Source organism: Rhamphochromis longiceps, linkage group LG16 (assembly GCF_057381845.1).
Source record: "Rhamphochromis longiceps isolate RC_006_pf linkage group LG16, R_longiceps_female_GT1.1, whole genome shotgun sequence".
NCBI classification, from domain to species: domain Eukaryota; kingdom Metazoa; phylum Chordata; class Actinopteri; order Cichliformes; family Cichlidae; genus Rhamphochromis; species Rhamphochromis longiceps.
In genome coordinates this window covers 34,823,879-34,847,478 of record NC_140572.1, presented here as the reverse complement: position 1 = coordinate 34,847,478, position 23,600 = coordinate 34,823,879, and the positions used below count along the sequence as shown (strand labels likewise).

Below are 23,600 nucleotides of genomic sequence, written 5' to 3'. Positions count from 1 at the left end.
AAGTATTGTTTAGTGTTGGTGTTTCTTTGTCTGCTAGGGGAGGTGAAACTAGTTGAAAATACATTCTTGGCATGTGACATAACCTTTAGTGGTGATGATAAAGTTTATGTTAGAAATATTAATAGTCACACAAAGAATACACACAAACATCACAAAAACGCACTTAAACGAAAAGAAAAGTAAAAGGTTACGTGTGACATTTTTTTTTCTGAATGTCAAGTATGTGTTGGCTTTAAAAGAGTCCTGCAAGCAGAGTTTTGAGGCATAGTTCTAATTATGCCAAGTATTCAGTGCCTGTGTGCAGCAGCTGAGCTTTTCCCCTTTGTTCCTACCCTGTAATCAGCTCCTGTCACCCCAAATTTATTGTTGTAACTATGCTAATAAACTATCAAACTGTATAAATGACTTAAAAAAAACTTATGAGTGGGCCAATTACATCAGTAAAATGCTGCTTATGTGCCAGTGATTCAGTATGAATTGAATATTTCAAACACAGGTGAAGGTTTTCTGAAAATTGATTCATTGTATTTTCAAACCTTTTAAATCACAAAGTGACTTAACAACTGAGAAAGCAGGAGTCAACACAGAGGATTCAATTCAATTCACAGCAACTGCCACCTCAAGGACATTTTATCATTAGTTACAGACCTAAAATATTAAACCAAAGCATTCAAGAACCAGGTTAATGTCACAGCACACCACTGTGACCCCTGTGTGACCCTCTCAGGTGTTGCCTGGGTTTAATTGCTGATTGGCTACTCCTGATGAAGTGTGGTGTATGGAGGGCTGAGGCTTTATGCTCACTGGGCTGTAAGTGTTTTAGCCAAGCCTATCAAGTAATTTGAAACAAAAAGGAATGTTTCTTAAAACTCTGATATCAGTCTCCACATCATGTTGTGGGTTTTGAGCCGGGTCGCAACTCATGTAGACAGCACAGCAATACTCTGCAGTACTTTCACACAGTAGCCTTCTTTGAACCCTTTAAAAATACAGCTGAGTACTGTACTACAACTACTACTTAGAACTATTAAATGTTTTCTGTGTGGACAACATAAAATACTAGATTTTTTTTTTTTTTTTTAAAAACACAGATGAGACATGGCCTAACCCGTTAGTGATCTTTGGAGTTACGCTCTAGGGAGGTTACTGATAGGTGATGAAAGAAAAGGGGGAAAAAAAATGGTGACCGTCTTGCTCTGGAGGACCTTTTGCTAGTGTGGTTTGGATCTGCTTGTCCTTTTGAGGTGAGCATCACTGTGTATCATCTTTAGATGACATATGTGGTCTCATTGAGGATGACGTTTGCCCCATCCATAGAATCAGCAGTATTAATACATCAAATGAAATGTTTCTTTCTGAAAAAAATGATGTCCCATCACTTCAACAGAGTTCCAGAAACCTAAAGACTCAAATCCAAGGACTGCCCAATCTATTCTGGCAACACAGTTTTCTTTATTTGCTCAAATAGCAGTATCTTTTAGCCATGTTACATTGTAGCGGTTTTAACCTGTCCCCTGTCTTCACTAAGCTAATCTAACCATCTACATATATTTCTTACAGTTCTACTAATCCTTCTAATCCAGTTCTGCCTACAAAAACAATCACATTTCTTTCCAAAACTCTGAGATTTAAAAAAGAAATGATGAACACGATGCAGCATGCCAACAGACAAGCGTTGAATTGCTGAAGAGATAATACTGGATTTTACTCAAAATGTGAAACTGAATTCGTTTCATTAGCGTGTCCTCATTAATCTTGACAACAACAAAAAATAACAAACACCAAGGCTGTCTTCAGTTACCTTTGCATACTAAAGGTCTTAGCATAGGAAAAGAATCCTGTTCCAGAGGCCACTGGTCTGCGCAAAGGAAAAAATAGTACAAATACCTAGATAAAAATACTCTGGTTAAAAATAAATCAGGCTCTGTCTTGCACTGCATCCATATAGCTGCTCTTGCAGTTGCGATGTAAATGTTTTGAAGTAGCTATACAACCACATGGATAACCTCCTGAGCATGCCCAGTGTGTAACCTGGTGCATACAGCACAGGCTGGTGGGAATGTGTGGTTAATTTCACCCGTTCTCTCCACTGCATAGAGCCACATTTTTACAGGTCACTCGACTTTCTTTGTAAAGTGCTTTAAATGCACTGACAGCTTGACAGATTTATACAATAGCTTAAACTTCCTCAGCAGAATTGTTCCCGCATTTCTGGGTGACATTTCTACATCCTGCTGCTTTTCACCAAATTTATTTCCATAACTGTTTGTTTAGGGGATTCTTGGTCATTAAAATGGCAACCAGCAGAGGATTTTCAGGCCAAACACTGCCTTTGAATCAGTGTTTATGTGTTCTCCCAGTTTCTTTCTTTCTTTCTTTCTTCATTTCTGTGGATTTTATCAATGAAGCCTCCACTCACTTATTGGCTGTTTTTCTTTGTACTGTTGAAATATTATAAACCCAGAAAAATGTCCTTTGGGATCTCTCTCCAAGCGAGTCAAGCACCATTCTTTAATCCCCCCTGTGTTCGATTTCATTTACATAGATCCAACCATTTCCAAAGCTTCATATCACACTCTTATTCTCCATTAAGAAAATGAATTCTTGAATTCCAGAGGGAGCACATAACACCCCCCCCCCCCCCCCCACACACACACACACACACACACACATACACACCACACACACACACTGAATGCAGAAAAGCAGTAAGGTTGTTCTGTGATGCATTATTTAATCTCTGGCTGAAAACCTCTTTTAGCATTTAACAACAGTCAACAGTGAGCACAGGCTGCTCAGGGACCTGTATGAGTGGTTCCCTGTGGGTAGTGCCACGACAAAAATAACACTGGAGCTCAAAATTAACAGCCCAAAGGAAGCCAAGGAATATCCTCTGTATGCTTGCTGTGGGCCCTAGACTTGACCTCTGAAAGTGCTATTCACGTCACTACTAAGCGGTTCAAGTTTCTCTGCGTGCCTTGTGTTTGTGTAACGAAAACATTTTAACAGCTTAGCCCACACATGAGAGCTTCAATAAATATATTTGTTTTTGTGGAGAATATCTGAATAACGGTCATTTACAGTTAGTTTTACATGACATTGTCCCTTATTGCTGTCACAAAGGGTGCAAAGTTATTTTAAATTTATAACGGACCGCTTGTTATCAGTAAAAAAAAAAAAACTTTTACCTGTAAAAAGATTGAGAAAATTAAGTGTTAATCGGAGAAAATAAGACAAACTATTCAAACCACAAAAAATTAACAAGTAAAAGAATTATTGCATGCTACAAGAGGTTGAAGGCAGACAGTGTTTGTTTGGTAAGGCTGAGGAGTAACTAGCATGCAAACCTCCCCAGTAGATGTCTGCTTAGTCACTAGAGAGGTCAGCAAGATAAGGATCCAGAGCAAGACAAGATCCTGTCTGTAAGCTGGACAGTAAAGCAGCATTAGCAGGAAATCTAGTGCATTATACGGTCTGTGGCTCTGTCTGGCTTCAACGCTACGCAGAGCATCAGTCTCATGCATGTCTGATGGTTACATGGATACTGTGTCACTAGTAGTATTGGGTGTAACTTTTTACAAAATAAAATGTTAAGAGTTCTCAGATTACCTTTTTGTTCTAATGTTAATGACAAAAATATACAGTTAAAATGTTACAGCACTTCCTTTCATTGCCACAAAAAAGAAAGCTCAGACACATTTGCAATATTTGGGGCAGTTTTACGGTTGTCAGTGCACATGCTAAGGCTTTTATAAGGTATTTTCCTGTCCTGGGGTGTTAATAATTGCATGTGAGCTGCTAAGAGGCTCTATAATACATTTTGAATCCTAGCTCCATAACAAGGAGGAGAGTCATGTCAGTACTACACCTCCAAATCTAGCTTTGAGATTGGCTAGTCAGTATATTTAGACCATAGGCTGCAAAGGTCTTGAGCCAACCATTGCTCCAGATCACTTAAAAAAATACAACAGTCTGACTCTTTGGAAACAAAATATTTAAAAATGAGAGGTGGCTCAAGACTTTTGTAGAGAATTGTCTTGCAGACCATTTTAACATCCGTAATCTTGTAATGTAATGAATTTTAAATATTACCCTTAGTTGCTTCTAGTCATCCTTCCTGCTAATCTTTCCTAGTGGCCACTCATGGTATTGCAATGCACAAATAATCCCTTACAGCAAACAGAGCTTTTTCCCAGTGGCTATAGTTCCCTATATGTTTAACCAAAGCAACGTTATGATATTGACCATTACACAGACTACAGACAATAACATATTGTGTTTTTCAATGGGGAAACAAGCAATTTGAGACTTTTATTAACCTTGAAAACCAATTAACTACAATAAAATGGAGAGATTTTTGGCACAGCTTACGGCAGCCTGGGCTTGAAAGTAATAATAGTCGTATTTTCACGCTAGAGTAAGTTAGCTAATTGGAAATCCAACAGAAATGGCTGCTGCAGACATTTGCTCAGAGCTGCAGAAAACGCAGGGTGGAAGAGGAATGTGAAGCAGTGTTAAGTGGTTGGAAACAAGCTCTCTCAAACAAGAAATCTCTGCACTTAATGTACCAGATTATTTATTAATGATCTTCCATCAAAGCCCCAAGAATTTATTATGAGTTTATATGGCGAAAAAAACAAACAAAATTGCTCTATACTCATCTGCTAGTACTCCAGGTTCACCTTTGGAAGACAAACATGCAGCTCTTCCCAGGGACCATTTCCTCTATTGTGTATGCCAGAAGCCCCCTCCCACACACTAAATTAAGAAGCTTGTATCACTCAGTTTGTTTAGCTCACACAAACATGGAAGACCCTTAGAAACCATGCAGCCTTTTCCTTCTATCCTTCGCAGAGCGCTGCAGTTCAAAATGCCAATCACTACACAGCAACAAAGCCGTCCTGAAGCTGCTCCCGACGACATTAGGCTGCGACACGTCCCATCAGGCACCTCAATTTAAACTGGAGATGAGAAATACATTTACCCATCATAATGTATGAGTGGAAAAATTACCTCAAAAGGTTTCATATCCCTGAAACTGAATCCAGAAGCTGAGGGGAGTGCTGCATATGTACATCACTGTGCTTTTGTGTAATACGATAGCTTCAGTCTTGAGTGAGCAGGGAAGAAAATATATAATATATAAAAGAGGTGGAGACTCAGTTTGAAACATGATAGGAAATCAATTTAAATACATCTGACAGACAGTGAAAGGTGCTGCAAGAAACCTGTGGTCATGAAGGTTTTTATAGAGGTCTGAGAGGTCTGCAGTGTCCCCAACAGGATGAGGAAGTAAACAGAGGAATCGATCAGGAGCTGTGTCCTGGTGATTTATGAGGGGTGACGCTTTACGAGAAACATCATTACGCTTGTGACTGTGAATCGGATGGCCTTTGCACTCACCAGAGAAGGTCACCTGGAGTTTACAGGATAAATTCTTCACAAAAAGCTCCAGTTTCAACACACGTATTATCACTACAAAAAAGCCACACGAGAGCTTCTTCTAAGGCCTGAAGAAATTTATTTTTCACGGTTCTCCATATGAATCGGCTACACTGCAAATGAGCTGCCACTAGCACAGCTTTCTAAATGCCATGGCTGTAGGAGAAGCTCTGCTATATCATGAAGACTGCAAAGGTTTGGGGAGCTTTGCTGCCAAGATCTTTGTCTCACCCACATTTAATAGTTGCTTTCTAGACGTGGGCAGTAAACACTCAGCATGGGTTAAATGTGATGAGCTGCACGACACTCCCATTGCACAATCGGCTCATGAATTTGGTGTAGGCCTGAGCCGCTGGAAGATGTCAGAGCGAAATGGCCTCAAAGACTCATCAGACAGCCCTGCCAACTGGCAGCTTCGATACGTTCACTGTCCAAAGTGTCTTGACGGCCGACATGCATGGGCAGGAAAGCAGATCCACTGTTTTACTAGGCTTACTTTCTGGCATTTCTCAACGTTATTTTACCTTTCCCATACTTAAGAATAAACATGTGCATATAATGTAAACTTGACCATTTAACATTTAACTAGGTGTGACATTCAGGGTGGAGCACTGCAGTAATGGGCTGTTTTTGTTTTTGAGGTGTGCGTGACAAATCTGAACATCTGTGAGATCATCACAGAGACAGCAAAGCAGAAATTAACTAGTGCTGCTATATTTCTGCTTAATATTTCTCTGATTTTTCTTGAAAACTGTTAAATAATGTTAATATACTTTCGTTAAAGTGATTTCTGACATGCAACTAGTAAAAGAAGCTCCTTCAAAGTTGCTGGTTTTGTACAAAATAATCCAAAGTTAAAGCACTTTTTAGTCATTTTTAATTAGAAATGTCTGTTTCTGTTGTTTATGTTAGCCCTTTTATGAAATATTAATCAGTGTTCATCTTGAAATGAGATCTAAAAATGTGTTTATTCCAAGAAGAAGAAGTTAACTTTGGGCCAAACATGTGCTTTGAAACGAATTTTTCTGCATCTTAAACTTATCACATTTTAAATGATCTGAAGTGACCAAAGCAACTTACTTAATATTTAAATGAATTCTTTTAGTTTTCCAAACATCCTCTTTCATTGGTCGTGGAGAGTTCAAATACTTAAGGCATGAGTTGAAATTGCACGTTTAAAAGCAGAGCAGCAAATAAAAGCGGCACATAAAATCTTTTGGCTCAACCTTTTGAATGAATTCAACTGCTGATATTTCCCAATCACCATAACAAAAGTGCTAAATTAGGCTAAACAACATTTAATAAACACAAGAAGTCATCTGAGAATACTCCACCTCGACATTGCAAAACCCACGGAGTTCAAACATATCTAGAAACTCATCTGTTAAAAACCCAGTCAGCTTCAGATTGGGAGTTACCTCTGCTCTGTCACCTCCCTTGTAATGACTCGAATGCATCTTTCCTCAGCAGAATATAGTCCGCCAATTGTGGCCATCGTCATCACATCCTCCTCCTACACACCACCATCATCACAACCATCATTCATCATCATCATGATCCCTTTCACTGTCCAGCCCACAAACTTCCAACATGTCCAAATCTGCCCCTTATGTAACCATGCAGATGATTTAGCAACCAGTGGCCGTCGCTTACATCAAAGCCTCGGTGCTGAATGGAGCTGATTCTTTTTCTTATTCCGTTTAATTAATGTAAAAAATCTAAACAAACGCCTGACTGCGTCTCATCCCTTCCTATGAGGTATCAGTCATTAGTAGGTGTATAGATTACATGTAAAATCTAAATTGACCATGCATGCATCTTAAAATGTAACCTCTGAATTCATTTACCAACAGTGTTATCATTTCTGCGCGTGTGAAAAGATCCTAAAACCACCTGAAAACGGGACAGGGGTGAGTGCGAATGTCTCATTAGACGGAACTAATATATAAATTTGATACAAATAATCACGCACAACGCGCTTTGTTGGTCTAACGGTGTCCAAAGCGCACAAACAAAGCCGTTTCTTTATTTTCTTCCTACACCTCGACATTTCTTGCATTCAGCTCCTGACAGAGGGACAATGCGGCTCAAGCGGATGCTCATCGTTCAGAGTGGGCTCAGCCATTCTATAAGTGCATGTTCCCCGGCTCCCTCAGTGCACATACAGTTGAAATGCCCTGGATAAAGCAACAGAATGCCCTGTCAACTCTGCGCTAATTGCATTCGACGTGACTGCGGCTCAAATTGCCTACAAAACATGGAAGAGACACAGCGCGTAGACCGCAATTCACACTTCACTGTAGCACGTCCTACCACAGAGTAAAATCCACCCGGAGCGCAGAGGCAGGAACCGCAATAAACTCTCAGAGCAGTCCCCCAAAGCGTCTTTTCCTCCTCGGCTTCAGCGCAGACAACTGGACACGGTGGACCTCCGGCGCTCAATGAGCGCAGCTCAGACGGCTGTCAGGTTGACGTTGGAAGGCAACCCACTACTTCCTGTTACATCACACTGTAGGCTACAGCTGAGGACCTGCGATCTGTGGCGAGCTCGGCACAGTGCAGGATGATGTGCCCCTTTCACTCCTACACGCTAATGCAGGCGTGTATCCACAGTTTGTGTTATCAAAGAGTGTTTTTGCTCACGGGCACTTCACCGGGGAAACTGTTTTGTGCATTCTGAGTGATCTTTTCGTTCCAAGCCTGCAGAAACAATGAAATGGATCATTTTAAACACGGGGACATTTAAAGCATACGTCTAAGCCTCCATTTTTGTTAATTTTCTTCCTTTATGGCTGGGTTAAGACATCGGCTTATATTTTATTTTACTTCTACCCGTGATCTATAATTGTGCATCTAGCCTACCACGCATTCATACATTTCTTATAAATGGATTCTTCGTTATTTGGTGGATGGGTCATTACTGATCACACACAGGTAAAAGCACTTTTTGTAGCTTTTGAATCCCTTTTGCTTCTCTGACCTTCTCTGTTTCAAACCAGCTGCAGTTTCAAACCAAACTGCTGCTATGAAAGTACTGGATGCTTTCTAAAGCCATAAACATATATGCACCGATAAAATGAGTCTACTGCCAGGGGAATGTGTTTTCTTGACAGGCCACATATATACATCGACACTTTCTAGTAAAGTAAGATACAGACAAACATTATTCCACTGTGGGATCTGACATATGATGAGGATTTATTGTATTATAAGCTAGAAATACAGGTAAAAACATAATCTCATTAGCATTTACTTATAGATGTGTTTCTGTAGGAGGCTGCATTTTCTGTAAACTATAAGGAATTGCTCTGTGAGATTATGATTTGAACACGGTGTCAAAGTGGATTTACACACTCAGAATTCAGTTGATATTGAGTGATTTCAGCCACAACGAGGGTTACCGCCAGCTGGTAAAGCACACAAACAGAGGCGTAACAGACTGAAGGAAATATCTGAACCCTTGATCCTGCAATGATGGGATGTTGTGTCTCTGTTATGCTGTTGGACTCACTTAGCTAGCATGATTTGGATCCACTTTTCATTTTAGAGGAAAAAGACTTACAAAGTTCTTGCACCACTCTTATATTTCTATTGTAGATGAGAGCGATATATTCCAGCAGCTTACCAGCTAACTATTAAACGATGATTGTGTATGGGTTCAAGAGTGTTTCTTCACTCAAAACAGGAGAAAGTTCCATCCTATAAAACTAGAACTATATCAGGTGATACGTCTCAGTGGGTTTGTCAGTATAGAGAATGTCTTTCACATGAGATGCATTGATTTGACATTCTGAAATTATTGTCTTGTGCAGCTTTATGAAAGCATTTTCTACAGACTTGAATAAAAATAGCGTAATAAAGTAATCAATAACAAAACAGAGATCAAGTCTTGAAAATTACCCAGATTCCACTGAAAATATGCAGGCTGTGGATTCTGCACTAGCCTACAACAGAGGTAACCTAGAAGGATGCTTAAAAAAATTCACCCCCACCCTGCACAACAATAACGGACTGTTGTGCAGGGTGTAAATTGTCAGCTTTATGTTGTTATAAAGCTGATAGTTCAGTTGACAATTCTTGCAACTCTACACGATTTCTGTTGTCTTATTTAGAGTTCTGAAGGCCATTTTGCTATTCTTTGTTTTCCAGTGTAAAACTCTGGACTTGTCACTCAAACTAAAAGAGATGGAAAGAGAGTAAATAAACACGAAACACAATAGGATTGTTGAAATGTATTATATAAACTTTCAGTCCCATCCATTACAGCCATGTACAGTAAACAGCACTGTTCGTCTGCTGCTCACAAACGTCTTTCTTTACACAACACTGCCCCCTTCTGGCTTTTCTTACCAACAACATTCCAAAGCTTGAAAACATTGATTTAAAGTCATAAAAAAAATCAACAACAAACAACAATACAGTCATTATCCTGTTCACAATGATTTACAGCTGTGATGGTTTCTTGATTGTGGAGTTGCTTAAAAAAAATTCAATTCTGGACGAAGAATTGTGCACAACTTTAATGCTGCCGTTCACACTGAAGAGAAACTATGCCAATACCACAGTAGAATAGCATCAGCTGCTGTACATACACAGTAAATATGCATTAGATGTATTCCCATTAAGGCTATAGTGAGAAGTTTATATCGAAACGATAATATCTGATCGTAAAAATAGAAAGACATAAAATATGTATACATATAATAACTGCAGTGCAAAGCATTAGTGCCCAGAGCATAAACATCAGCCAAACAAATGTTTTTTGTCAATAAGCGATAGAAACAATGCGAATAACAAGTTTAATTCATTAAAAATCAAATTTATGTAATTAAAAAATCATTTTTACACAAGATCTGTTATCCCAAGCCAAGTGTGCTACAGAAGAATATGAGATGCTGCCTGACGTACAACGACACCAACAGAGAGCACCGTCCTCAGCAGCACGGTGTAGCAATTATTTCAAAGTCTGCTTGTACGATGTTATATTTTTTTCCATAAATTCTGATGTAAATCGAAAACACGACTATCCTGCTGCGATATCAAAGCTCATCTGTCTCTGTATGTCACTCAGGCTGTTGCTAAGGTCATAAATTTTAATGTTTTGTAATGAAAGGCAGAAATATTATTCTTTGATACTATGCTTGCCCTTTTCTGAGCAAGTTATTATTGAAAAGACATAAAGACATGATCATCATGTATACGCTATAGCTGTTCAGTATATGTTTCATTCATGTATGGCAGCTCTTTATTAAAGGTCATGGCAGCAGCAGTGTGAGCGGCAAAGGGACGCACACAGACAAGCAAACAGGACAAGGCTCTTTATGATATTTCTCAGTGGCTAACTCTGTTTGTTTTTATGAAGCTTTTTTCTTTTCAAAAAATAAATCCTCTGAAATGTCTGCCCTCATTTGTTTCTTTTCAGGGTCCAATCATTATTCTTCACCTTCATCTAGGACGAAAGGACGTCATCCCTCTTTGGTGTCACTTTTAGCTTCATTTGTCACACTTTTTCCTTCAAAAAGTGACCCCCCCCCCCTTATTTCAAAATGTGTTTCATTTCAGTAAGAAAGAGCCAATCTGTGACATTCCTCTTGTTGATATCCTTGCTTCTCCATCTCCAGCTTCTCCTCTAGTTCCATTACAACATATTGTAATCTACTCCTGCTCCTCCCCATGTCCACCAGTGTGGGTTGTCCTTGAGCTTGATCCAAATTCTCTATCAGCGTCATCATCATCTGCTTATTCTCCTCTACCGCCACCAGTATCTAGACCACAGGGGGATCCCGCAGTCTTTTCTTCTAACGATCTCAGTTAATGAACATCATTTAGATGCAGATTCTAAACAATGACTCCAAACTGCACAGTGCAGCACAGCATTACTTTCATGTGTCTGACCAAAAATAAAATTAACAGAGTTTTTAAATGACATAAAGCTCAAATTATTCCTGAGATGAATAAACATGTTTCAACAAGTCAAGAAAATCATATTGCTATAAACACAGAGGCAGACCAATGATGTCAAGGGGTTGTGGCAGACTTGGCTGCAGAGCAGAAAAAAAAACATGCATAAAGCTAAAAAAAAAAAAAAAGCCCAAACAAAACATATATTGGCATAAATACAGCTGACAGCAGAGTAGAATCTCACGCAGAGTCGAGTGTTCTTCTTGAGTAATTAAGAATGTTGTGTAAGTTTTTCCTCCTTACTCGGATCATCATCCTCTTCCCATGACCTGCAACATAAACCACAAAATGTCTTCATATTAGATTTTTAAAATGGAATAATTAAAGACAACAAATGAAAAAGAAATTAACTGAATGAGCATGCCATGGTACGCCAAACTTTGGAACTGATCAGTTCCAGATTGTCCTGTCTTCCTTGGGTCATCCTGGGTCTTAACCTGGTTTTGCTTGAGGTTTCTTCCTGTTAAAGGGGAGGTTTTCCTTCCCACTGTCACCAAGTACTTGCTCATAGGAGGATGTTTGATTGTTGGGGGTTTTCTTTGTATTATTGTAGGTTTATTACCAACATAAGTGCCTTCAGGTGACTGCTGTTGTGATTTGGCAGTATATAAATCAACTAAACTGAACAGAATTGGATTAAAGTGAATCTCTTAAAATAATCCTACCCTTTCTGATGCATTTGTGGAAGCAGTGTCTCCGGGTTATGAAGTTGTTTTCATTCCCTCCACAGCCGCTGTAGGAAAATGACTGGCATCGCTTTTTTTCTGGAATGTATGCATATCTGCTCTCTGAACCACTACATGTCCCCTTGTCCACAGGTCTGAAGCACAGCTCTGAAAGAGTGAAGTCTGTTAATCACAAGAAACAGCAAACAGCCAACTTTATTTCATTTCATCCTTAAAATGTTACATAATTCTTTGATTAAATTAGATCTATGTTAGTTTTATTAGAGAGCTAAGACATAAGCTGAAGATACCACAAGCCTGAAGGTGAGGAAGATGAATGATTCCTGTTTGTGTACTGTTGCATTAGGCTTCATCCACCTGAAACTGATTTTGACCGGCATATTCAGGCTGAGTCTTGGAGTAACAGATTCTGAGAGTGGAAGTTGCTGTGTAAGCCATCCTCTTTGTTTTTTTCTGTAGTTTTCTGCTGGGTGAGAGTAGGGCCATATTCCATATTCTGACTGGAGACCCATGAGCAATGACTCTTTTTCACTACTGATGCACACTTATTTTCACTGACAAACAGTGACCTTAACAGTTCAGCATTTATCTCAGTATTTAACTTGCTAGGCTCAGCTAAGGTCACCAAAAATAATGTCACACTGCAGAGAAATCCAGGATCAACAACAAAAAGTGATTTTGTTCAGGGTGAAACTACATCGCAAATGAACAAAGCCCAAAATCTGAAATTAAACCGCAGAAGCACAAGAGAGCACAGGAGGGCTTGCAGGAAACAATGACAAAAGACGATAGGACAATATATACACAGGGGCAGGACTATTTATACACACACAGGTGGGGAACAAGGCATAGGTGACACAGTTAACACAGGTGAGAATCCAGGGTCAGGTAAGACAAAAATTAAAATGATCTCAGCGTACAATATTAATAATAATAATAATAATAATATTAATAATAACCTTTAAACCTCAAAGACCTATCCTAAACACAGAGATGAGACTCACATTATGCATGAAGATGGATATAGGAGAACACTACAGGACAAAGGAATAAACAGAAAGACAAGATAGAGGATAAGAATGGCCTGGAATTGCTTACACCGAGAGAATTAAACACACGAAAAAGCAATAATTCTATACAATAAATAATAATAATCAGAGCTAATACTCAAAAATGACTCATTTGATAAAGAAATCAGCCTAACAATAAGAACTTCTGACACTGGGTCTGAAACCCAAACTCAGATATACTGGCTAGGAATTCAAACCCCTAAATCACCACAAAGCCTCAGTCTTTTAGGCAAACAGTTAATATATAAGAATTATTCCACCACTGTGTTAAACTTCCAAACATAATATAGTATGACAAGTTCTCACACATAAATAGATCATGTTGGTAGAACCAGGTCAGGGCATTGTTCATATTGTCCTTTCTCACATGTAGGACACAAAAGATGCTCCTGGGAGTGTGCAAAACACAGCACAAATGACACCCCCGCACTGCCTATGAATCCGTTATCTGCAACAATATGTCCAGATGGGCACAAACACACATCACACAGACTTTGTATTCTGGAGCTGGCAGATTAAAGCTCATTTAAGCTCCCATCAGACCGACTTTTGAGTTCTCATACACAGCTGTGAGGTGCGCAAAGTGTTGTTTCATGCCAGTCATGCCACTGTTTGCATTGCAAATTCTCTTTGATAAAAATAATTAATTAGATAATTCAGTGAGTTCTACAGCTGCTTTTTATAAACATGCTTTGCTGGAAAAACTGTGGTCTTCTGTTACTTGTCATGTCCCGTGTTACAAAAACAGAGAAACTATAACTAGTCACAGCACATAACTGGGTGCAGGCAACCTGGAAAATATATAAAGGGTTTTCATGATGCTATTGTGTTTTATTTTATTTAGCTAAATTTCAAGTTTATATTCCCTTTTTTATTATTGTTATTGATGAGATGATTTTAATGACTTTCTGGGCGGAGGAGCTGCCCAGAACTGTTTCATGCCTGAAAAAGTCTGAGATCCACAGAGCCAAAGTGTGTGCTTCACTGAGCAGCCACAAGATGTCAGTCTTTGATTTGATTTCTTTGATTTCAACATGGCAACATCTGCTTGGCAGACAGACGTCAGCATGCACACCACGTTCTCTCATGCTCATTTCTGGCTTTTGTAACTTTGAGAGTCAAACTCGGTTCATCGTAGTAGTGAACTGTGACATCAAATATCACCAAAACCTATTTTCTAAATCTGTCTTTTAAAGACCTGATTAATGAATTGAAATCAACATTCATACCAACTTTACTTCTCAGAGACACTTTATTACATCAACGAGTTCTTTGGGTTTTTTGTTTTGTTTTTTTTAATCAAAGAATTACCCTCAAAAAGAAAAAGATTGATTCCATGGTGGAACTACAGAGGCTAACTTATCCTGAATCTCTTCTACTCAATATTTTTGACAACAGTGAAATTGAATTCTTAGAATTATAACTCTTTGAATGAGTTGAGGGCGATGGGAGACGAGCCAGGGTCTCCCAGTTCTTTCCTGCAAGCTGTACAAAACAGCCTTGCAACAGGACAGCTGTGATTTATGCTCCCACACTGCGAATACACCGAAAATTAGTGAGTGGGAAAGTAACAAACGAGTTGTGGGAAGAGGACACTGATGCACTCCGTTTCTGCCCTTTGCTTTTCACAACAAAAGCAATTCTGCAAGCTGTCTACCATCTATGCATCACTGCACCTTGACAATTTCTTTTCTTCTTTTTATAACAAAAAAGTTTTTGGCAGCACAAACTGCTCTAGTTAATAAATGGCTTGGAATTGCTTACTTTCAGGTCTGAGCATATTTCAGAATTTAACAATGACTGAGGACAAGATGAGTGATTTAATCATGCCTTGTGACCATTAATCTATCCCACATGTCTAATACTCTGTGTAATAAATGAAAACTACGTGTACTGCTTCTAGCTTTGTGCTTCATTGTCTGACTGTATCTTAGTCGCAGAGCTTTTCAGTTTTCTCACTGATCAAGTTTACTTCATCAATCAGCTACACAGCCGGCTGATTTTATTGATATCACATTCTTGACTCGTGTTACTTGGCTTTATGAGACTAACATTGAGTGAAATCCTGGCTGTTCTCAGAAATGTAGCCTCTGTGTTTATGGAGTTATGAAGAATAGTAACCTAACAACCAATTTGCATGAATAAAATCAAATTAGCCTTAATTCTAAATGCTACATCCAAGATTTCTCATTGAGTTCTCCTTGAAAATGTGGAATTTTCTTACCGTTTGTCTCTGGATTTGTGTCATTCCCTTGCACCAACGGTGCATTTGCAATTTGTTCCCCTGCAATTTGTTCCCCTGAAATGCAACAATATGGGAAGCCATCAATCAGTCAGTGAATAAATTTGCTTCCTTTGTCAGACTCAGTTGTGATCATTAATGCAAATTTTGCACCTGTGCATAAAACAGAGAATTGCGACAGGAAAGTGATTACATAAAGACTGGAATTAGCTTACTTGCGTCTTTATGAAATTAAAAAATTGGTACTCTAAAGCTTTAATTAACTAATGACATGCATATGTAACTACTTATTACTAAATAGCAATTTGTCCATCTGTGCAGTATTTACTGATTTTTGGACATGTTTCCTTCTGCTTCCAGTCATGCCAACATAGGCTGAATGCCTCCATCAATCGCCCATCTCATTCTGGTTTTTACTGTTTTCTTTTTTTTTTTTTTATCCCAGTTGCAAGGGGAATGATGCCATCAGTAATAATTATATTTATCAGTTACTTAAGACACAGAATATTACAGAGAAAGGCAATGTTGAGATGGTTTGAATATATGCGCAGGTGGGAGATAGTGGATATACTGAAGTTGCCAGGCAGGAGGAGAAGAGGAAGACCACAAAGAGGATTCAAGGATGTGGTAAAGGAGGACATGCAGAAGGCTGGTGTGGCAGAGGAGGATGCTAGGGATAGGGTGAGATGGAGGAAGATGACCTGATGTGATGACACTAAAAGGGAACTGGTGAAAGAAGAAGAAGATAGGCAGAGTGCAGTGTACAGTCATCGTTACCAGTCTCGATGATTGGCTGAACATCGTCTTTTCTTGGAGAAGGAGATTCTGGTGCTGTGGTAGGGTTCACCATATTGACACGGACAAAAGAGAAAAGCAACATCTGAGAACATGTGTCTCGACTGCCATCCACAGAACATCAGTCCTGCTGTATTTATCTCGAAAAGTTGATTCTGTTCATCTGGACATGATGTTTCTCCTCCTGAAAACGCTACATCCAGATGAACAGAATCAACCTTTGGGGATTTTTTTTACCTGGATGTTTGAGCATCAAGACCTACTATAGTTGGAACAAATTTAATTACACTGAACAAAAATATAAACGCAACACTTTTGTTTTTGCTCCCATTCCCCATGGGATGGACGTAGAGACCTAAAATTCATTCCAGATACACAATATAACCATCCCTCCCAAACAGTGGTCACAAATCAGTCCAAATGTGTGGTAGTGGGCACATCTGCTATATTGAGATAATCCATCCCACCTCACAGGTGTGCCACATCAGGATGCTGATCTGACATCATGAGTAGTGCACAGGTGTACCTCAGACTGCCCACAACAAAAGGCCACCCTGGAATGTGCAGTTTTGACTCACAGCAAAATGCCACAGATGCCACAAGCAATGAGGGAGCGTGCAATTGGCATGCTGACAGCAGGAATGTCAACCAGATCTGTCGCCCGTGCATTGAATGTTCATTTCTCAACCATAAGCCGTCTCCACAGGCGTTTCAGAGAATATGGCAGCACATCCAACCGGCCTCACAACCACAGACCTCGTGTAACCACACCAGCCCAGGACCTCCACATCCAGCAGGTTCACCTCCAAGATCGTCTGAGACCAGCCACCCAGACAGCTGCTGGAACAATTGGTTTGCACAACCAAACAATTTCTGCACAGACTGTCAGAAACCGTCTCAGGGACGCTCAACTGCATGCCCGTCGTCCTCATCGGGGTCTTGACCTGACTCCAGCTCGTCGCCGTAACAGACTTGTGTGGGCAAATGCTCACATTCGATGGCGTCTGGCACGTTGGAGAGGTGTGCGCTTCACGGATGAATCATGGTTCACATTGTTCAGGGCAGATGGCAGCTGAGAATGTCCCAGTTCTTGCATGGCCAGCATACTCACCGGACATGTCACCCATTGAGCATGTTCGGGATGTGCTTGACCGGCGTATACGACAGCGTGTACCAGTTCCCACGAATATCCAACAACCTCGCACAGCCATTGAAGTGGAGTGGACCAACATTCCACAGGCCACAATTGACAGACTCCATGCGACGATGTGTTGCACTGCATGAGGCAAATGGTGGTCACACCAGATACTGACCGGTTCTGGGTCCCCAGACCCCCAATAGTGCAAAAAACTGCACATTCCAGGGTGGCCTTTTGTTGTGGGCAGTCTGAGGTACACCTGTGCACTACTCATGATGTCAGATCAGCATCCTGATGTGGCACACCTGTGAGGTGGGATGGATTATCTCAATATAGCAGATGTGCCCACTACCACACATTTGGACTGATTTGTGACCACTGTTTGGGAGGGATGGTTATATTGTGTATCTGGAATGAATTTTACGTCTCTACGTCCATCCCATGGGGAATGGGAGCAAAAACAAAAGTGTTGCGTTTATATTTTTGTTCAGTGTATATCCCCCTGATCAATCATAATTAAAGCACGTTTAATTACATTAGCATCAGCTGGGAAAAGGTGTTGTTTTGCAAACATTTTGTCTATAAATGAAACTAAACATTCGTCTGTGTGGAATTAAAATCGATTCTCTCTACAACATGGTCTTTTGGCAGAACTGGTCACAGCCGAGCGACTTGCTCGTTATTTTCCTCAAAATTTCAATATTTAAACGACTTATGCCTAAAGTCTGGTATAATTGAGTATGCTTTGGTCACTTTAAAACCATTTAAATGCTAAATCAAGGTGGAATGTGATTTCACGGTCAGCTAAAAGTCATCACAAAGTTAATTTTCAGAGGTAGAATTATTTTGATTATGTCACCTCACTGAAATGGGTTTTCTGTTGATGCACAGCAACTGGCCATGTTTCCAATAAAAGAAAGCTATTGTGTGTAAAATATACACAAAATCCAAATGATCTACAAGTTATTCAAACCATGTGTTTAATCAAAATCAGTACAAAGACAACATATAACATGCTTAAAATAACGTGCTGATATACAATTTGATGCCAGCGGAACCTTTCAAAAGAAAATGATTGATAAAGTAAGCAAAGAAAATAAAGGATTCTCCACTCTGTGAGGGAGAAAAAATAATGTTTCTTTACATGCAATTTTACAGATTCTAACATTATGAAAAGATTAGAGAACTCTCTGTATACAGAGGATAAAGACCATTAAGCTGTAATGAAAGGCTGTGATCTTTGGGTCCTCATGTAGGACTTCATCAAAAGCAGATATGACTATGGAAGAAATCAGAGAACGCTTCAAAACAACAGTCAGTGAACTGCATTAGTGAATGCAAGTGCATCCCTACCTGGATTTAGACACTTTGCCTGACACTCAGCCATGGTCCTGAAATTGTTGGCATTGCCAAAACATCCTCCATAATAGAACTGCTTGCACTCCTGACTCGAGCTGTCAAAGAAGAAGCGTGACACGAGCCCTCGACAGGGACCGGGAGCCTGGGGTAAATGACATGGGTTCTTCTTATCTAAGAAAGTAAAAGAGGGAAGAGTTACAATAAATTCTCTTGAAACGTGTAATTATTAATTTGCTGCTAAATAGTAATAATAATAGCATATGACTTTAATATGTCGTATGATAGGGTGAGGCAAGGTGTCACAGAGGTTTCACCCAAACCCTCTGGTGTAACGACATACACCTTTTTTCACACCTTGGATCATGTGACAGCACACATGATTAATAGTAGGTCAGCAACCGCCTCTTGACGGACAAACCCCACTAGGGTTTAAATACGTGAGACACCTTTTTTTTCCAAGCTCTTAAAAATGGTTTTGGACATTTCAGTTCATTTTCTGAGTCATGAAAGTCCATAGTTTTGTTCCATATTTGACTCCTATCTGAAATATAAAATGCATGACAATGAAACTTCATTCGTTCATTCTTCATTAAAGAAAGTCCCAAAGAAGAGCCAAACTGTGTTCAGTATTCCACAACATATAGAGCCACCATCACTTTGTTTGGTAGGATCAATGGTACTTCACTTTCTTTCATTTTTATTCAGAACATAAAGCTTCAATGACTCTGAAATTGATTTCCTTAAAAAAAAAAAAAAAAAAAAAAAAAAAAAAGCCAACTGAAACTAAAAAGAAACACAATTAACTTTGCTGCTTCAGTTGGGTTTTCATTTGCTATGAATGTAGTTTAACTGAGTGGCAAATTATTTTCAAAAGTATGCAATACCATCCGATAAAGCCAGTGATGGCTTTTTCCTTATATGCGTACGAAGCAATGCCTTGAGCAGAAAGGTTCAGTGCTATCCAATTAAACATGTCTTTATGAGAATTGCCAAACAGAAAAAAGGAGCAGGAACAACACCAAAGACACAGGGAGGGAAGATAAACCTATTCAAAACAGTACGTGGTACAAGGTGCAGTAAATTGACTGCATGCCATGAAGCACTTTGCAATCACCGGGCAGTCTGTCCCACTTTTTGCCTCCCCAGTGGTACAGTGACATTTCTTCTCCAGTCAAGTTTCAGATACAATCCAACAGAAGGCAAAGAGTCAACATTTCCAGCAAGAACTTCCTTATGTTCCCTTGTCCCTGGTGACCCACATTCCCTCCTCCTGCCAAGGCTCTGCTTTCTTTTCTATCATATCTTTTCTACTTCTTACTTCAGCTCTACCCTTCTCCACTTTTTGTTGCGTATAATATCCCCCTCGAGTGTCGGAGTACTGAGCCCAGGGTCTTACACCTCTGAGCTACAGTTAGATGCTCATCTAAATTCTGAATCTGCTCCGGTGTGTCTTTTTTTACTCACAGTATCTCAGATTTGTTTTATGCTTTATGCCTTTAACTGAAAGCTTATTACTCGGTAATCCAGCTAAGGATGCTTATGCATGCACTCAGCAGTCACCATGTCTTTAATCTGAAATTCCCAACATCTGCAGTATGGACCACTGCAGAGATGGGAGGATGTGGGAACCCTGCTGATTAACTGAATGAGCCGTCACAAAACTTCAAATCATTACAAGCAACAGACTAAAGCTTGATTTCAGTCTGCAATCCAATCATGGCTATACTATGAAATGCACTGCTTGCATTAGACAGGCATTGTCAACTAATACAGGTGCAACTCGACAAGCTGTCAATATACTGATCAGCGTGGCTCTTCACAGAGTAGAACATGTGCCTCTAAGCCCCCTCAGTCATTCAGTCCATGACACACAGTGTGTGTGTGTGATTCACTTATCAAAATACTTCTGCAATTACATCAAATTGTAATGGGATCCTCTAAATGCCTGTCGTGGTGCAAAAGCATAATCATCAAAGTGTAATCATTATCTTTATCCTCACATCTAAAATGACACTTGTGGTGCATTTTATTCAATGAATATTTATTCCAAAGATTGTTAAGGCAGTGAAAGAAATTAAGTAAACATCTTAAGCCTCACATCAGTGGATTGATAAGTGCAAACATCTGCTGTCATCAAACCCACAAATTATTGTTTTACATTCTAGTGGAGATCTCACAGTCTCCAAAAACATACTTAATATGCCAGACTAATTTTCTGAGTAAATTATGCACAAAACAGTCAAATGTGTTCATTACATGGACCGGTGAAGACACTGTTTGAATGGTACTTTAGTCACACACTAGGATGTTCAGATCAGATTTTGTGTTCGTGTTACTTGAATAACAACACGACAACCTGGAGAAGGATTTTAATAGGTTAGAATATGTGAAAAGCAAACTATATTATATTGTTATTAACTTTAAAAAAACCCTGTGCAAAGCTTATCCAAAAGCAGAAATGTAACTGCACTGTCTAAAGAATGGACAAAAAAATGACATGTTTCAGCAAAAGATTGTAAACAAATTTGATCGTGGCACTTTCATTTCAGTTAGTAAACCTCAATTACAAAAACAAGTCAATCCAATCTCTAAGAATTTACATCAAACTGTTTTTCCAGTACGTTTGGTGCAATCTGGGAACCATCAGCCTGCCTGCTTCCTGTGAGTCTAGTAGATAACCAGGCAAGATTTTATCCATGTATGCAGAGACATGTTTGTTTGTTTTAATAATGAAGTTGCAATGATGAACTGCATCAAGGTGGTCTGAGTGGATGGTGGTCACTCAGCTCACAATACCAATCTATGGTTCAGGTTAGGCAACGAAAACACTTTGGAGACTGAAGAAGTCTCTTAGACGAGAAACGTTTTTCCCACGCTACGTCCAGATGAACAGAATCAACTTTGGCTAAGGTTACGAACGGACTGTGGTTTTAAACAAAAGTAAATAACACTTTGTTTCTCAAGTAACGTGAGCATTGTTTGTTTCTCCTCTGGTCTTTCCCTGACCTTAACCAAGCACCCTGATGACCAATCCATAAAGTTATCAGCAGTTATATCGGTGGAAGCACGCCATGTCATCAGCACACTACTGATCCATTAGTATTCAGCTGTATGCTTATAAATGTTTACTTCAAGTGATATTTTAGCTGCGTGGAAACATAATTGCACAGATAAAGTAAAACACACAGTCTGAGCTTAAAAACTTCAGCACTCTTTGAAATAGCTCATCAACAGTTAAATGGACAGACTGAACCATCACTGGTTTCCATCAAGACTGCGACAATTAGCCGCCCAGAGAGTGTGATTTACTGGCTAACAAGCCAAGAAAACACAAAATCAATCACTCTTGTTCGAAGCCAAATGAGAATTCTGCTGGGACTTCTGACCTGTGCGTAAATAAATGCTGCTACCTGTCTAAAGTCACTGTGGTCAAGCATCTGAGGACTAATATGGTTGCCAAGTGATATCTTAAAGCCGCACACTGTCTGTTCGGTTTATCTGTTAAGTCTTTGAATAATCACTCTCCACTGAAGGCTGACTGTGATTAAAAAGCTATCATTGTAACATCTAAATACATTTCATGAGGTGACTTTGACTTAAAAGCTTGGGCAAAGAGTTGTGCCAAAGGGCCAGGCTTGCGTACTCACCAGAGCAAAGCGGCGATGAATAATTCAAATGCACAATTCTCTATTAAAGCCGTGAAGGTGGCAGAGATGATTTGTGTTTTGAGAATTATCGGTCAGCTTTTTATTTTTATTTTTTTTCTCAAATACTGGGTATGAATCATACAGAGCATCCCATCATTCAGCAAAGCACACTTTAATATTTAAGATAGCCGTGAAAGATTCTGAGGGCTGAGCTGGATTACGTGTGGAGAAAAAAAGAAAAACATGTATGTTTTCATATTTTGCCTAAATGTTATCTGCAGAACGAGGAGACAGATGAGATTTTGGAACAATGTACAATGACTCTTTTGATGGGACGAGCTGAATATTTAGACTACCTTTCAGATCAGCCCATCGCTTCTTTATCTCTTCGCTTGCTCATTTACTTTCTTTCTGCTTCTTCCTTCATATTTTTTTTGTCAGTACACGTCACCGTATTTTGAAAGGTCTTTATTGTGCTTACACATTCTCAGTGAAGCCTCATGTGGAAAGAAAAGACAGCTGATCTGTAATGGAAGAGTAAATAAAGAAAAATAAACAAACTCAGGGTGGAAAAATAATTGAAGCCTGTGAATTCCAGTTGATAATGACAGACACAGATCTCAACAGCAACTTTTTCATTTAATATATATTGCGATATGCTGCTGATTAAATTGTCATTATGCTATTTTTGTGATTGAAAAGTAATAAATAAATGCAGCTTCCAGCCTATAAGCACTGATAAAGGTCAGCACTTGCAGGCTGAGCTGCGAGGAGAAGAAAATTATATGAGTGTCTGTCTTATCTCAGCAGAAAAAAAGAATGTCAAAAAACTCAATAATTGGAAGGCCCGAATTACTTTCTAAAATTGCACATGCCTGTTAGTTAAGCAAGAATGCAACTAATTATTATTGAAAACATTTTCTTTTCATTAGCAATTCATCTGCCAGTGACTCAGGCCGACCGACTCAGTGAACAGTGGAAAGGCTCATAACAGTTTCCCATAAGACTAAATGGATGGATTTCAGTGGGGAATTTCCCTCACCAACTGTAAGGCTGCTTCAATATATTAATTCACTGGTATAAAGAAATTAAATAAGAAGCTCTAACTAGAAATTGTTTGGCATTTTTGCTTACTGCATATGTTTTATTTTCCTTAACTCCACATTGAAGCTTCTAATTGAAACATACGAAACCCAAATTAGATGGGAACTAATCACAGTCATGCTCATCGTTGTGGTTACTGGTTCATTGGAAACCCTT

At 39.3% G+C, this 23,600-nt stretch overlaps 2 protein-coding genes across 3 annotated transcripts in view; both read right to left on the bottom strand.

Moving 5' to 3' along the window:
• calcrla (calcitonin receptor-like a) overlaps window positions 1-7,909 on the bottom strand; it is a 29,398-nt gene extending 21,489 nt beyond the window's left edge. The window contains exon 1 of the mRNA XM_085384365.1: window positions 7,756-7,909. The gene's annotated coding sequence lies outside the window, so the exon portion shown is untranslated. The remainder of the gene's footprint in view (window positions 1-7,755) is intronic.
• A 1,750-nt stretch (window positions 7,910-9,659) lies between these two features.
• Window positions 9,660-23,600, bottom strand: part of tfpia (tissue factor pathway inhibitor a) — a 46,390-nt gene continuing 32,449 nt past the window's right edge. Inside the window, exons 3-7 of one of the 2 annotated variants that reach the window (XM_085384405.1) lie at window positions 18,688-18,864; window positions 16,179-16,232; window positions 15,384-15,458; window positions 12,069-12,236; window positions 9,660-11,672 (exon numbers count right to left, since the gene is read on the bottom strand). In XM_085384405.1, coding sequence (XP_085240531.1) covers window positions 11,584-11,672; window positions 12,069-12,236; window positions 15,384-15,458; window positions 16,179-16,232; window positions 18,688-18,864 — 563 coding nt within the window. In that variant the 3' untranslated portion in view covers window positions 9,660-11,583. The remainder of the gene's footprint in view (window positions 11,673-12,068; window positions 12,237-15,383; window positions 15,459-16,178; window positions 16,233-18,687; window positions 18,865-23,600) is intronic. The other variant, XM_085384406.1, reaches the window with a different exon arrangement.